Genomic DNA, 14,808 nt, shown 5'->3' on the forward strand with positions numbered 1-14,808 from the left:
TCTGCTGCTCTTTCGAGCTGGGAGGGTGGGACTGGTGGTGACAGAGGAAAGGAGGTGTCCACGCAGGCCGGTGGCCAGGCTGCCCAGTTCTAGGACAGAGTAACGCAGAGGTGGGAGCCAAAGAGCCCCTGAAATCTCTCATTATCGCTATAGTCCCTAGAGGGTTCTCCCCAGTACCAGCCTCTGAGAGGGGTGGGGCCCAGCAAGGTGAGAGGCGGACACCCCAAAACTCAGCTAAGCCACATAAATAACATTCAAATGAAATATTTAAAACAAAAAACTCAAGAGTGTCCCCAAGATCCACGATGAATAAAACGTCAACGTTACAGATCACAAGGTGGCAGGACTGGTATGCCTGCTCTGAAGTGCGAGGGTCACACCATGGCCAACCCCCAAACTACGAACAAAGCATTGCTAGCACCCCAAGAGTTCTCACTACTCATTTCCTTTTTTAACATGGGAAATCAGAAGATACTGGGGCCTGGTGCTGTGGAGCAGCTGGTCAAGCCGCGTCCTGCGACACTGGCATCCTATATGGGTATGGATTCAAGTCCCGGCTGCTCCACTTCTGATCCAGCTCTCTGCTATGGCCTGGGAAAGCAGTTGGAAGATGGCCCAAGTGCTTGGGCCCCTGCACTCACGTGGGAGACCTGGCTCCTAGCTTTGGCCTGGCCCAGCCCCAGCCATTTCAGCCATTTGGAGAGTGAACCAGTGGGTGGCAAATGTATCTGTATGTTTGTGTGTGTGTCTCTCAAATTTTTTTGAAAAAAAAAAATTCATTGAAGCACTATTTTCAGCTATAAACCAAATGCTGTGAGATTCATGTAACTTTTACACTCTGTATACTGACTACCACAGACAAAAGAACACATCTATTTGTCCTTTTGAGGCTGGCTTATTCCATTCAGCAAAATGATCTCCAGTTGAGTGTGACCAGAGGACCAACAACTCGCTTATCTGCACACTTATGTGCCTTTCTTGGTATGTGTACTGTACGTCAACACCATGTTTTTAGTAAGTAAACAAGAAATGTGCAAGTCCCGGTCGCCCCAGTCTAAGCGCACCTGCGGCGGAGAGAGGCTCGGGAGGCTGCGCTTGCCCACACTGCCACCTGCTGCTGGAAGCGGGTAATGCTGGCTGCTTGCCCAAGCCGGCCACCGCAGCTGCCCACAGAGGCACGAGCCCCCGTCCGCCCGCAGCCATTGACTTCGGGAGCTGTGAAGCCCCCTGGCCACCTCGATCCTGCCAGCAGGCCGAGTAGGGGGTGGAAAGAGCCCGGGACTCCGCGGGCTCATCACCTCCCTCTCCCAGTGGCCGGATCCCAGGAGATGCTTCTGTGACAGCGGGGAGCAGGTAGGGACCCAGGGCCCTGAGGGCTGCCTCCCCCGACCCCCCCAGGCCCCATCCAGCAAACCGAACCGTCATGATCGCCTTATCACTGAGGGCCAGACACGCGCCAGGACCAGCAGGGAGAGGCGCTCACTCGCGTCCACGTGGTGGACTAGGAAGCCCCGAGCCGGGAGGCGACCCGAGGGCCGGGGCGCCCCGGAGCCGGCCCACTGGGATCACGGGCCCCCTTGGCTGGGGCTTTATTTCCGGTCACACGGAGTCAGCGTGCTGGGGAGGCCGAGGGAAGTCCGGGCTCTGCGGCCAGCACAAGTCCCTGGACTTCCTGTTCTGGAAAAGCGAGACGGCGCGGTGTCCAGTGCTGGGCGCTGGGTGGCTGAGATCCAAGAAGACAGCTTGTCTACAGCTCGTGCGTGGGGGAGGGGCTTAGTGAGTGGCAGGGGTGACCGCAGCAAGCCACACCCACTCACCCCCCCCCCCCACTCCCTTTCTCACGGGGCTCCTGGACCAGCTCCCTGGCCGCCGGTCGTGCTGGGAAAGGGTGGGGTGCACATCTCCCCGCGCCCCACTCCCTGCCCAGGCAGCTTTCCCTTAGGAGCCCCTCCCACTCCTACCCCTCCCCCATGTGCAGGGCCCCACCCTCCCCCTCCTGGTTAGCACCCCTTTCCCGGTGCACGGGACACCCTGCGTCCGCCCTCCCCCCCGCGCCCGGGCACAGAGCCGAGGCCGCGCCAGGCTGCACGGATTTTATTGGCCCGCGGGCGCTACACGATGGCGAACTGGCACACGTAGGGCAGCGCGGTGCGGCAGCGCTGGTCGAACCACTTGCCGTTGGCCGCGCCCGCCAGCGTGGCGCAGTTCTCGGCCTTGCCGCCGTCCGGCTGCGCCGTGATCTCCGTCTCCCAGTTCTTGTAGGCCGCGCTGGCGCCGGTCATGTCCACCCAGGCGCCCTCGGCCGCCATGTCGTTGAGGCCCAGCCAGATCTCGGCCTCGGGGCCCAGGCTCTGGCGCAGGTAGTCGTGGAGCGCGTCGTTCTCGGAGCCCGACTGCGGCGTGCCCAGCGTGCCGCCGCGCGAGATGCAGTCCTCGCTTGCCTCGTGGAACGTCTTGGCCTGCGAGAAGGCCAGGAAGCACTTCCGGTGCGCCTTGGTGCCCTTCAGGCAGACTGGGGGAGGGGAGACGGGGTGGGGGGCTGTCACCCAAGCTGCCCGGGGCAGGCCCGCCCACCCCTAGCCCCAGGCCAGAGAGACCTGAGCAGGGCGCCCCGGGCAGCAGCCAGGCCACACCCCTCCCTTGCGGAGCCTGGCACCTGCCAGCTCAGAGCAAGGCCACACTCCTAGTGGCTGAAACCCAACACACATGGCCTCAGTGGAGTCCCCACGTCCCCGTGGGCACCCGACCCTGCCTCCCGTGGCTCTCAGCACCGCCTGAAGCCCACAGTGGTGTCCGTTCATGGGCTCCGGCCCAGGGAGCTGCCTGCCTCCTGTGTGCCACAGCTTAGCATTGTCCTGTGCCTCGCCTGCCTGCTGGGGACACCGTGACGCCCCATGCCGGGCCCGAGTTGGCACCCGCGTCCAGGGAGTGGCCACTGAGCCCTCCTGCCCTAGCTCAGGACAGCACTGCCGGGTCACCCCATGCTCCCAGCTCCCTCGGCAGCCAGCGGACGCGTTCACAGGCCCTGGTGCCTCTCGACTCTGCCCCTGCCCGTGCCTTCTTCCTCCTGTGCCTGCCCGCCGTGGGTGCTGAGCCTGGTCCCCGGGGGATGTTGGTGCTCAGGGTGTGACTGCAGCCACTGGCCCTTGGCGGCTCGGGCCAGGGCACGAGCCTGCCAGCCTCCACCGCACTCGGCCCCCGCTGTGCCCTGTGCCGCAGTCAGTCCCACGGTGTGCTTTCATGGCTCCGGTGGTTCCGTGAGTACACCGTCTCCCCCCTCCCCCCCTCCCCAAGAGCAGGGCCTGGGCGGGCCTGCCCCCTTGTGCCTGTCAGGGACCTCCCTGGCCCCTGCATGGGCAGGTGTGTGAGCCAGGTTGTGGAGGGAAAGGTCAGCAGGGTGACAGGGCCTGGGTGTGTCCCCACCTTGCCCCTGCCCTCAGGCGCACGTGGCGTCCGGGTTCTGCCGACTTTGTGCAAGCGCACCAATCAGACAGGCGGGAGCTGAGAGCTCACCCTGCAAGGGGACAAGGGGACCCCCCCATTCCACAGATGAGGCCACTGAGGCCCGCAGAGGCAGGGTGTGCGTTCTGAACCTGCGCTCCGGGCCACCTGCTTTCCGTGTCCTGTCGCCCTTGTCTGCCCAGATTTGGCGGCCGGAAGGGCTACACGCTCCCTTTCTCAGACCCTCTTCAAGCCGCGTGGTAGAGTTTTGGTTCGCAGGTGTGGCTGGGCCACGCGCCTCCTGCTTCTTGCCTTGAGTGCATGGATGGTGCCTGGAGTTGGGGACCACACGGCGATGGAGCTTCTGCACAGAACCTGATGCTACCTCCTTCCAGGCTGGCTTTCTGCGGGGGCCACTGTGGGGTTTTCTGGAACCTTAGTTCCCCCCACAGAAGAAAAGCAGCTATAGAAGAACGAAGGAGGCTGCCCTGACAGACTGCAGTAACTGGTACGGGAAGAGCTCATAACCGAGGAGCCTGCTGGAGAGGAGGGGCTGCAGACTCCTAGAAGGTAATGCACAAGGGACTTAGGTGGACCCCGGGGAATGATTAGGCTGCCAGGACAGCATGTGCAAAGGCCCTGTGGTAGGAAGGACATGGTGGCTGATGTAGATGGTGGACTCAATGGTCTGCGTCGGGGTGGGCGGGAAAGTGGCTCTGGGAGGGATGGGGAGGAGAGAGGGGTGAAGAGGTGGAGGTGAGGTGGGAGGGGTGAAGAGGCCCTGGGAGGGATGGGGAGGTGGGAGGGGTGAGGAGGTAGAGGTGAGGTGGGAGGGGTGAGGAGGCCCTGGGTGGGATGAGGAGGTGGGAGAGGTGAGGAGGTGGAGGTGAGGTGGGAGGGGTGAGGAGGCCCTGGGTGGGGTGAGGAGGTGGGAGGAGTGAGGCAGCCCTGGGAGAGGTGAAGAGGTGGAAGGTGTGGAGGTGGGAGGGGTGAGGCAGCCCTGGGAGGGGTGAAGAGGCTCTGGGGGAGGTGAGGAGGCCCTGGGAGGGGTGAAGAGGCTCTGCGTGGGGTGAGGAGGCCCTGGGAGGGGTAGGGAGGTACGTGGGGTGAGGAGGGCCTGGGGTCCAGAGAGGGCTGGAGCCGATTCTTTGCAGAGCCCCTGGTCCTCTGGGACCTTCCGTCTTGCACACACACTCAGCTGTGGCCGGAGGCTGGGCCGCATGGCCGCACATCAGAGCAGCCCCCCTCACCAGGAGAGGAGGTGGCTGGGGAGGGGCGAGGCCCCTGCACCTGGCGGCCTGACGCAGGGGAGGGGTGGCCGCCAGCCGCCTGGCCGCCCGCACTCACCGGTCTGCAGGGCCTGCTGCTCCTTGAGGAGGGCCACCTCCTGCGCCAGGCTGTCCAGCCGGCTCCGCAGCTCCTCAAACATCTTCGGGCTCACAACATCTAGGATGAGGTTCAGAGGAAACGGGGGCAGGGGCAAAGGTCAGGAAGGCAGGGGAAATGGGGGGGGGGCTGGGGACTGGACAGGGCGGGCCCTGTCTCCTCCTAGCACGAGGGGACGGGGTGGGGGGTGACTCCCCACACCCTGTGGTCTTGGCCCGCGTCCTCTCTGTGCAGTAGCAGCGTCTTCTTCATGGCTCCTGGTTTGCCTGGCGCTCCTGTTACTGCCTTTGCACGGAATGGCTGCTGGTCCCCAGGGGCAGGGCTGGGTGCCCAGCTGCCCTCTCCACTCCAGGCAGGGCAGAGCTCAGGAAGCAAGGCCAGGGGCCCTCGAGCCATGCGGGGTTCTCTTCCCCCAGCCACAGCCAGCAAGGCTGGGGCTCCAGCCTGGGGCCCCTAAGGTAAGCCTGCACACCCCACGTGACCTGCAACAAACCGCTCAGCCTCTCCAAACTCAGTTTCCCCATCTCAGAGGACAGTGGGAGAAGGACACACGTCACAGCTCGCCCACTCTCGCGAGAGCAGAGGGAACCCAGCGTCTGCGCTTTGAGGAGGCTGGGGCTGGGGGCCAGGCTTGGGGCTAACCCTTCCCTCTGCCACCTTCTGCCACGCTCAGATCAGCCTGTGACATGGGCCGCGTGGTGGTCTGGGCTGCCCCCCGCCCCCCCGCCACCCCACCACAGGCAAGGAAACCGAGGCCAGGCTGGAGCGACTCACCCAGGATCAGAGCCTGTGGTTCACAGGACTGGCCTGGACCCCAGGTCCCCACGCCCCCAAGGCCACGGCCAACTCCGGCCCCACCCCGCTGGGGCTCTCAGGAGCAGGTGGGGAACGCCCGCTGGGCGTACCATGGGCAGGCTGCTGTCTTTCTGAAGCTCCAGTGGCTTCCAGCAAAGCTGCTTCCAGCATGGGGTGGGGAGTGGGGAGCTGCGCTCCTGGTCCTTTGGGCTGGGTCTGCGTAAGGGCCACGGTTGCAAGGGCTGAGGTCAGAGCAGGGCACGAACTAGTGCATTCCATAATTAATGACGCAATTTATCAGACCCGGGAAGACGGCAAGGCACGGAGCGGGGAGAGGTTGGGACTGAGCGACCCCTGCGGTTGCGTGTGCCTCACCCTGGGCCCTGGCTCCCAGCAGCTCTGTGCCCGGGGAATGGGATGTGTTAGCAGGGGTGCCACATGAGGTTGTGCGAGATGCACACTGCACAAGGGCGGTCAGCACAGGGTATGGGGGAAGAGCCTCGCCATGACCAGGCACGGTCAGACAGAAGGAGGGTGACCTCCTACGGGGTCAGCTCAGAGGGCGTGCCTCATGCCTTTTGTAATTAGCACCAGAGTACAAAGCATCCTCCAGGGCCTCTAAGCAGCAAGGAGCCGGCAGCATTAGGCTCAGTGGAGGGGGGTGTGGGAGCAGGGGCGTCTCTACAGCCATGGGTGGGCTTGGAGTGGGAGGGGGGCTTGGTGGGGGCGGCCCTTGAGCTGCCCTGTGTCTCTGAGCCTCAGACTGCTGATGTGTTAGGGGACTGGACACCCTCCAGGTCCCCGTGCCTGGCCCAGTCCCTGTTCTAAGGGCTGGTGGCCCCTCTGAAGCCATCCTGTCCCCTGCACCCCTCTGTGGTGTGGCCGTGTGGCCTCTGCAATGCCAGCCTTCTGAACCCTTCGTGCGCGCCCCTGGCTGGCTCAGCACACAGCGCACAGGGGCTCCCAGAAGCACCCTGGGCTCCTGCTTCTCACCCACCCTGGGGGCTGGAGTGGAGACTAAGCACAGGCCTTGCCCCCCCTCCCCCCATTCCTGCCCACCTGCTCTCTGAGTGGCCTCCTCTGGGATGAACCCCCCTCCTCCACATTTGTGTGCCAGCCCTACAACAGGACTTCCCCCCCACCCCAATCCCTGCTGCTCCCAGGAATCGCTGGCCACGCATGGGAAAGGCAGGCGCTGGGGCCCACTCTTGACCCCAGAACCAGCGTCTGCAGAGGCAGGGCCTGGGCACCTGGGTTTTGACAACCTCTCCGCCCCTCCCCCAGCTCAGCTGCTAATGCACCGAGTGCCAGCCACCACAGCAGGGGCTGTGTTTCCCTGTGTCTGTGCCCAGCACCTATTTGAAGCTACTTCAGAAAGTGCCTAGGAAAATGGAATTAAAAGGTGTTTACTGCGGTGCAACACGTTTTGAAATCCATGGAGGATGCACGTTGTGAAAAACCCATGCACAGATTGCAACATGTGTTGCATCGAGATCAACTTAATTTTTCATTTCCCACAAGCCCTGGTGTTGGTCCCTGCAGGGAGAAAGCTCTGGCAGGCTTGCTGTGCGGTGGCAGGTGCGCACTGAGTCAGAACACGGAAGTGAGCTTCAGCCAGAGGCTCTGGCCGCTGACCAAAGGGTTCCAGGGCCCTGGGCCTCCAAAGGGGCCCCCGGGGACACCACTCCAGGCAGGTGTCACGTGCCCCCGGCAGCACTGAGCCCTCCGTGCCTTGCCCACATTCTGTGCGTGGTCACGCATGCATGCAGTCTGAAAACCCAGCTGGCTCGCGGAGTGAAAGCCCCCCTCCCCGCCACAACGGAGGCTGCCCTCGCCCCACAGCATTTCTGCCCAGAGGTGGTCACTGTTGCCAGCTCTTGGATCTTTCCAGAAAAGTCTTGTGCAGATCCGTGCCAGCACAGTCCCCATCCTGTCTTGAGCTTCTTCTCTTGGTTCCCTTGTGGACCGAGTCCCGGAGAGTCTTCTCCCATCCCATGGGGCTCCGTGGTCCTGAGGGACCTTCGTGGACGGCACTGTCCATTCACAGAGGAGATGCAGAGAGGGCCCCGGGCAGCCCCACAGCCCCTTTCCTTCCTTCCCAGGCTCCTGGCCGCAGCTACCTGTTTCTCTGCCCAAATTCCCGCCCCACCTCCAGGGACTGTTCCCCGCCAGGAGCACTCTCAGGGTGACAGCCCAGCTTGTTGCCATGGCAATGTTGTCTCCACACAGCCTGGGGTGACCTCACTGCAGGCGGGGCTGCAGGCGCAGGTCTAGCAGCGGCCAAGACAACCCCAGGACACCCCACGTGGGGAGGTAGCCGAGGAGAGCTGGGCAGCTTCTGGGCCACGAGCCTGGGTGGGAACAGGCTGTGGCACCCCAGGACAGGGAGAAGCCTCTGGCTCTTTTTCCTCCCTATGCATCAAGCATATCCCGTGCCAGGCACTGGGCTATGCACCTGCACATAATTTGCATTATCAAATCTGCATTACAAGCTTTGGGCCAATGCCACCATCCCCATTTTACAGGTGAGAAAACTGAGGCTTGGAGCTTGCAAAGTGCAACCTGTGTGGTACATCCTCGTGAAAGCCAAGCCTCTCCACACTGCCAGGCCAAACGTGTGGTTTCTTTGAAAGTGTTGTGGGTGTGTTGGGGAGAAGAGGGGCAGCTATCAACTTAGCTGATCTGGAAAGTTCCTGATTCTGAGGGCCAGGGGTCGTTCTGGTGCCAACACCACCCCGGGTCTTGAGGGGGCTTTGCTCAAGTGCCCTGGTTGACTCGTCGTGGGGGAATGAAGGGAGGGTCCTGGGAAGATGGGGGGCCCTGCCCCCTCCTTACCTTTCTTGACATTTGCAGCCTTCTTGATTTTGAGGGACGGCTTGGACGTTGGCGGCTCGGCGGGGACCTGGGTCAGGAGGGAGAAGAGGCAGAGGAGCAGGGAGGTCCCCCGGAGCTCCATGCTGAAGCCTGCAGAGCGCCTGGGTCGGGACGCAGTGGCAGCCGCGCCCTGCCGGGCTTCGGTCTTAAAGCAGCAGCTGCAAGGCCCTCTGTCCAGGAAACCCTCCCAGACTCGGTGGCTGGCGTGCCAAAAGGAAAAAAACAAAAATTAAGGCCTGCAGAAGGAGGAAGGCCTGGGAGGCCAAGGAACACCCAGCCGGCAGCCCGGCCCTGCTTTTCTAGAAACTGAGACAGTCAGAGCCTGCCTCTGCGGAACAGACCCCTGGGCGGGGGCTGGGCCGCGCCACTGCCTGGCACCAGCCCCTCACAGCTGGGGAAACTGAGGCTGGGTGCCGTGCAGGGATTCGAGAGCAACCAGGGGCCTTCCAGGTGGGTCTGGGCTGGCTGTCTTAAGGATTTAGAATGCTTGCTGTGATCATTTCGGGGTTCTGTGTACGTAATGCACTTTTTGTTTAAAAGAAAAAAAAAACGGCCAGCGCCATGGCTCAACAGGCTAATCCTCCACCTGCGGCGCCGGCACCCCAGGTTCTAGTCCCGGTCATGGCGCCGGATTCTGTCCTGGTTGCCCCTCTTCCAGGCCAGCTCTCTGCTATGGCCCGGGAGTGCAGTGGAGGATGGCCCAAGTCCTTGGGCCCTGCACCCGCATGGGAGACCAGGAGAAGCACCTGGCTCCTGGCTTCGGATCAGCGTGCTGCGCTGGCTGCAGCGCACCAGCCGCAGCGGCCATTGGAGGGTGAACCAACAGCAAAAGAAGACCTTTCTGTCTCTCTCTCTCTCACTGTCCACTCTGCCTGACAAAAAAGAAAAGAAAAACAACACCACACAAGGGGTGGGTGTTCAGTATAGTGGTTAGACACGGCCTGGGAAGCTGCATCCCGCATCCCAGGGACCAAGTTTCAGTCCCAGCTGTTTCCAGCTGACTCACAGTCTGGATGGTAGGAGGCCGTGGCTCAAGTCCTGTGTCTCTGCACCCACACGGGAGACCCACGTTGAATTCTAGGCTCGTGGGGTCAGCCTGGCCTAGCCCCAGCGGGTGTGAGCAGCTGGGGAGCGAACCAGTGGGTGGAAGATCTTTCTCTGCTTTTCAAATAAGAAAAAAAAATGAAAATACAAGAAAAAAGCCCTTCCCTTCTTCGCAGCCCCTTTCTCAGCCATCCTGTCCTAAAGTCGGTGGGATGGGGGCGGGGGGGGGGGGGAGGGAGCAACCACAGGTGACCCAGTGTGGGAGGGGTCAGAGAGGGAGCAGGGAGAAGGTCTGAGCCCAGCAGGGTAGGGGGAGGCATCGGGGACAGCAGAGGCCCGTGGGGAGTGGGCGATCAGCACAGGGGGGAACAGCTGGGACGAGGCAGTGGGCACACATGGGGGCACAGGGCGGGGGTGACTGTGTAAGACAGAGGGAGCCGGGTTTCTCAGACAAGGGAGTTACACGTGTGGAGAGGAGACTTCCAAGGCTAAAATCAGAGTGACCGGCGAGCTGCTGCAGATTTGAACATATTAAGCTCAGTCTGTTGCACCAGGTGGAAACGTGTGGGGCCACTCCCCCGGCTTCTAGCTGCACCCCCTGCACAGCCTTGGTCCTCGGGGCCCCCGTGTCCTGGCTTCTAAACACAACTTTCCCCTCAAGGGCCTGGAGCCTCTGGAGAAATGGCTGGCTCTGCATGGGCTGGAGAAAGCAGAACACAGCGCCATCTTGAAGGAGGTGCCGGGACCAAAACCAGGGACGACGTGTGAGCACCAAAACAGTGATTGCAACAGAACAGAAGGCAGAGCACAGGGACCAGAAGGCACAGCACAGGGACCAGAAGGCATGGCTCACACGATGTGAATGAGGAATACACCCCGGGGAGCTCACTCGGCTCCCAGGACCTGCAGCCGGCAGCCTTACTCACTACAGAGAGAAAACCAAGCCAACAGTGAACCAAGTTAACGTCATTAACAGCTTGCTGCACCTGCCGGGCGGCAGCGGGAACGAAGCCTCCCTCTCTGAAATTCCTACCCAAACCATCGGACACCCCACAACGACTGTGGTCGCCCTGGAAGCTGGCAGCTGCCAGCTGGGGGATGGAGGACAATGGATGAGCAGGGTGGAATCCTGGACAAGGACACGAGGGGGACACTGGAGCACAGGGCAGTGACAGCCCCTCGCTGCCATCCAGTGTGGTGGGGGCGGGGGTGCTATGAGACGCACGCTAAAGTGCTGGGCCAGGGACGAGGTGGCAGGTGACAGCTGACTCACCCGTGGGGGCGAGGGGCAAGGGGGTTCTTCTACTTGCAGATTTTTGACTTGAGATTGTTCAGGAAAAGAAACGAGAGTCCTTAAGGAAATCAGATTTTTCTCTGCCTCCCAGGGATCCGCTCTGCCCCATCTGGCTAAGGGAGTAGTCGGCTCTGCCGGCACGAGGGGTAGGAGCCTTGCCTACACACTTCCAGGAATGAGTAGCTCATTACTTGAAAAGCAACTGGCTCCACCAGCGGACCCTTGGCTTGTTACAAGCCCCCCGCCCGGGGTGGGGGTGAACCATGACCCAGGGGGTCCTGGTGCTGGCCAGGAATTGGCTGTCCTGCCCTTCGTCCCTTCTCCGTGTTCCCCGCCCCCTCTCCTCCTTGCACATCCTGAGGTCAGACTGGACCCTCTATTCAGGAAGCCACAGATGTCCAAGCTTTTGGTGGCTACTGTGTTTTATTTGTTCCCAGTGTCAAACCCGTGGCGTGGACCACCATGGATCCCATCCCTGCCGTGAGAATCTCCTGCCGGCACAGTGCACGGGACAGTGGGGGAGGGTGCTGCCCTCAAGGCCCCGTGTCTCCACATCCATTTCCCCTGCACACACAACAAGAACAAGGCCCAGGGGCAGGAAAATGAGAGGAAGCACGCCCGGAAGACACCCCTCGGTTCTCAAGTGCTTTGTTTTTCCCTCTGGCGCAGTGGGAAGGCTCAGCGCTCCAAAACAAACTGGGGCCCTCCACCCAATCAGCCTGAACCACACGGAAACTTCTGGCCCAGCGCGGCTCCACCCCCACCACGCCCGGCACAGATGTTTCCTTTTAGCTCTCCTGGCCCCCGGTCAGCAGAACTGCGGCCCAGCCCACGCAGCCGAGAACTTTCCAAAGGGCAGGCATGCAGAGCGCCAGTCTCCAAGAACACCGTGGCGGCAGGCTCAGCCCTTGGTCAACACCAGACAGGAGGGGCCTGGAACCTTGGCCTCCAAGATGGCTGCCTGCAAAGGCATCCAAACGGCAGCGGCTGGGCTGTCACCTGCTCCGCTCGGTGTCAGCTCTGCCCCTGGCTCTCACGGGGCTCCGCTTGGTTGGTCTGTCCTTCAAGGTGGGCCGGTGGCAGGGGAAGCAGACCTGGGAGTGCGGAGTTGCACATCCGGCTGAGACGCACTGTGACGGCCTTGAGCCTTGCTGTCCATCATGAAAATGATACTGAGTCTGCCTCGGACGGCTAGGAGCTGGCATCTGTCCTCTGCTCTTCTCAAACCCCAGCTGAAGCCAGGAGCCGGGAACTCCATCTGGGTCTCCAGTGTGGGTGGCAGGGGCCCAGGTACTTGGGACATCTGTGGCTTTTCAAGGCGCACTAGCCGGCAGTGGGATCAGAGGTAGAACAACCAAGACCTGACTGGCACTCCAGTAGGGGACGCCAGCATCCCAAGTGGCGGCTAACGCTGCTGCGCCACCATGCCAGCCCCAGCCTTTTGGTTTTGAAGGCGTGCTGACAAGTTGGCTGATGAGCCTGCCAGTTTTGGGGGGACTTTCCATGGCAGTTCTCATCGTTACCGCCGACCCTGCACCATCGTGTGGTCGAGATTTCTCACAACCCAACACTCCCTGTCCTCCTGTGCCTCCTGCCACAGGCGACTCTTGGTCACACCAACGCGAACCCAGCCACCACCACTCACAGGCCACGACTCATCCACCTGCAGGGCCTGCTGCCTAGGGAGACCACGGGTACCAACAGCTTTAGTCTGGGTTTCCCCCGGAAAGCAGAGCCTGGGGCAAGGACTCCTGTTCTGCTGGCTTGTTTGGGAGGGGGTCCCACATAGCGCAGAAGGGAAGGGGAGGGGGAGTAAAACGGAAGGAGAGAGAATCCAGGGCCTGATCCCACGGCACAATCTGATGGGGGCATCCCGCGCCTCTCCAACTGGCTCCCCTCCTGGTGCCGTAGGTCACCTCAGGAGGCCCTGAGTCCCCAGACCCCGAGTGCTGCTCCGTGGGATCAGGGAAGCCTAAGAACCCAAACCCGAAGGTGTCTGGGAAGCAGTGGGAATGAGGATGCTGACAGTCTGAGAGCTGGGACACAGCCCCAGGGCACCGAACACGTGGGACACCAAGAACTGCTTCCGCCTCACCGCCCGACCCTACAGCGGTGACTCAGGAGCTGCCAACGACACCGGGCTGCAAGTCTCTGTACCTGGTGTTCTCCCTCCCCAGCATCTTGGGGTGCTTTGGGAAAGCACCTGGAAGTGGAATTACTAGGTCCAGGGGCATGAGCATTTTTAAGGCTTTTCACATAGACTACCCAGCTGTCTCCAGAGCCAGGGACAGCAAAGTCAGGCTCTCCTGGCGGCTCACAGGAGACCACCGTCTTTACGGAGGGAAATGCAAGCTCCTCTGAACGCCCTCATGCATGTGCTTTGCAGGTCTGCATTCCTAGGGCTTGGGAAGCCAGGGATGACAAACAGTAGAGGCTACTTTAGTATCACATAAACTTGCAGTCCCACACCCCCGCCTGCACTTGGGCCGCCTTGGCTGTTCCCTCCCTTAAGGCCACTAAAGATGCCTATGGTCCCGCTGGCTGTGACAGCTGGCCTCTCTCAGGACACTTGTCCAAGTCCCCGCCAGTCTCCGCCTTCCTTTCTCTCTTCATTCTCTGAGACCTGCAACCATCAGCCCTTGGCAGCACACGCCTCTCCTGGAGACCTCAGCCACCGGTTGCTTCACTTGTGCCAGACACATCGTACGTGCAGGCTGCTTCCAGGGATGCTAACTCGAGTTCTCTCCCCTTCCTCTGTTCTCACCACAAGTGCTTGGCCGGCCAGCCCCCACCTGTCCTGGCAGAACCTCCCGCCCTTCTGAAGGGCAGCACAGCCGAGCTGGACCAGGCCAACACGCACAGCTCACGGCCGAGGGCCTGGAAGCTGTGCAGCGCCAGGTGGCACCAACCCGGAGCAGGGAGGAGGGGCAAGGCTGACCCCTGCCTTGTCATGACGCCTGAGGGACAGTTACTGGGAAAAGATCTGAAAAGATGGAAACCCAGGCCGTGTTCTCCACGGGGCAGCAGCGTCTCAGCACGGGGCAGCCGGCCGGGCTGGGAGGGGGCCACACCGGCACTCCTGGGAGGGCTGTGAGGGCTCTGGCTGTCATTCTGTGCCTTCCATTAGGCAAGAAGTTCCTGCTGCCTCGCCTGTGTCTAGCCGACACGCAGGGCACAAACGCGCCTTCATCAGTCACCCCCTTCTCAGGGCTCCTTAACCCTGAGGGAGGACCAAAGGCCGCCCTGCCGTGAGCTGCCCGAGTGGCAGCACGCTGCCTGGGAGCAGAGCGCCAGCTTAGGGGAGCAAAGGCCTTGCCTTCTACCCCAGGGCACGAAGGCCGGCTGGGAATGAAATGACAACATCTCTCAGGCAGGCTTCGAGGCGGTGAGCAAACTCCGGAATCTTAGGAAACGACGGGGAGTGGTTACAAAACACCAAGCAATTTCCAAACAAGACCGGTAAGAAAGGTTGGCGGGGGAAATGTGGCCGCTCAGCCCCTGACCCGCTTTCTGCCTGGCTGTCCCGATGGTGGGCAGCCAGAGCTGGGCTTCCTCAGACCCTGGCAGACTCGCCAGCCGGACACGGCCCTGGGTCTGCACCTGTGCAGAGCACCTCCTTTTTCTCCCCGCCCCCACTCCAGAATCACCCAGACACAGGCCTATGCAAGGGCCTCTGGGCCATCAGGAACGCCTCCCCTCTAACCCAAAGCATACACACCAATCACACAAAATGAACTTTACTCAGTGATTCTTATTTTGAAAGCTCTGCAGAGAATGAAAAAAAATAATAATGATCCCAAGATGCCTACCATAGTGTTTCCTGGAACCCACTGCTGCCCTGGGCCCTTCTCCCAGCGCGCCAGTGTGTGTGCCGTGGCTGCCGTGGGCTCCCGCGGCGAGTCTTCCTGGGGCGCTCGTGGCCGGGGGTGGCAGCTCTCTGAGCTGAATGGACCTCCTGGCTTACAGCTGAAGAA

The 14,808-nt window shown here is 61.7% G+C and overlaps 1 protein-coding gene across 1 annotated transcript; it reads right to left on the reverse strand.

Moving 5' to 3' along the window:
- Positions 1-2,078: 2,078 nt before the first annotated feature.
- Positions 2,079-14,711, reverse strand: CLEC3B (C-type lectin domain family 3 member B). The gene is made up of 4 exons (XM_062200688.1): positions 14,644-14,711; positions 8,458-8,696; positions 4,789-4,887; positions 2,079-2,512 (listed from the first exon to the last, which is right to left on the reverse strand). The coding sequence occupies exons 2-4, from the start codon at positions 8,576-8,578 to the stop codon at positions 2,112-2,114; spliced, it is 621 nt and encodes a 206-aa protein (XP_062056672.1). The 5' UTR covers positions 8,579-8,696; positions 14,644-14,711; the 3' UTR covers positions 2,079-2,111.
- Between the last annotated feature and the right edge of the window lie 97 nt (positions 14,712-14,808).

This window comes from Lepus europaeus, chromosome 9 (genome assembly GCF_033115175.1).
Source record: "Lepus europaeus isolate LE1 chromosome 9, mLepTim1.pri, whole genome shotgun sequence".
In the NCBI taxonomy this organism is placed as follows: domain Eukaryota; kingdom Metazoa; phylum Chordata; class Mammalia; order Lagomorpha; family Leporidae; genus Lepus; species Lepus europaeus.

Coding starts and splice junctions, on each gene's coding strand:
- CLEC3B (XM_062200688.1), bottom strand. CDS start 8,578: ATGGAGCTCCGGGGGACCTCCCTGCTCCTCTGCCTCTTCTCCCTCCTG. Junction 4,888..8,457: donor GGCTGCAAATGTCAAGAAAG/GTAAGGAGGGGG, acceptor ACCTCATCCTAG/ATGTTGTGAGCCCGAAGATG. Junction 2,513..4,788: donor GCAGCAGGCCCTGCAGACCG/GTGAGTGCGGGC, acceptor CCCCTCCCCCAG/TCTGCCTGAAGGGCACCAAG.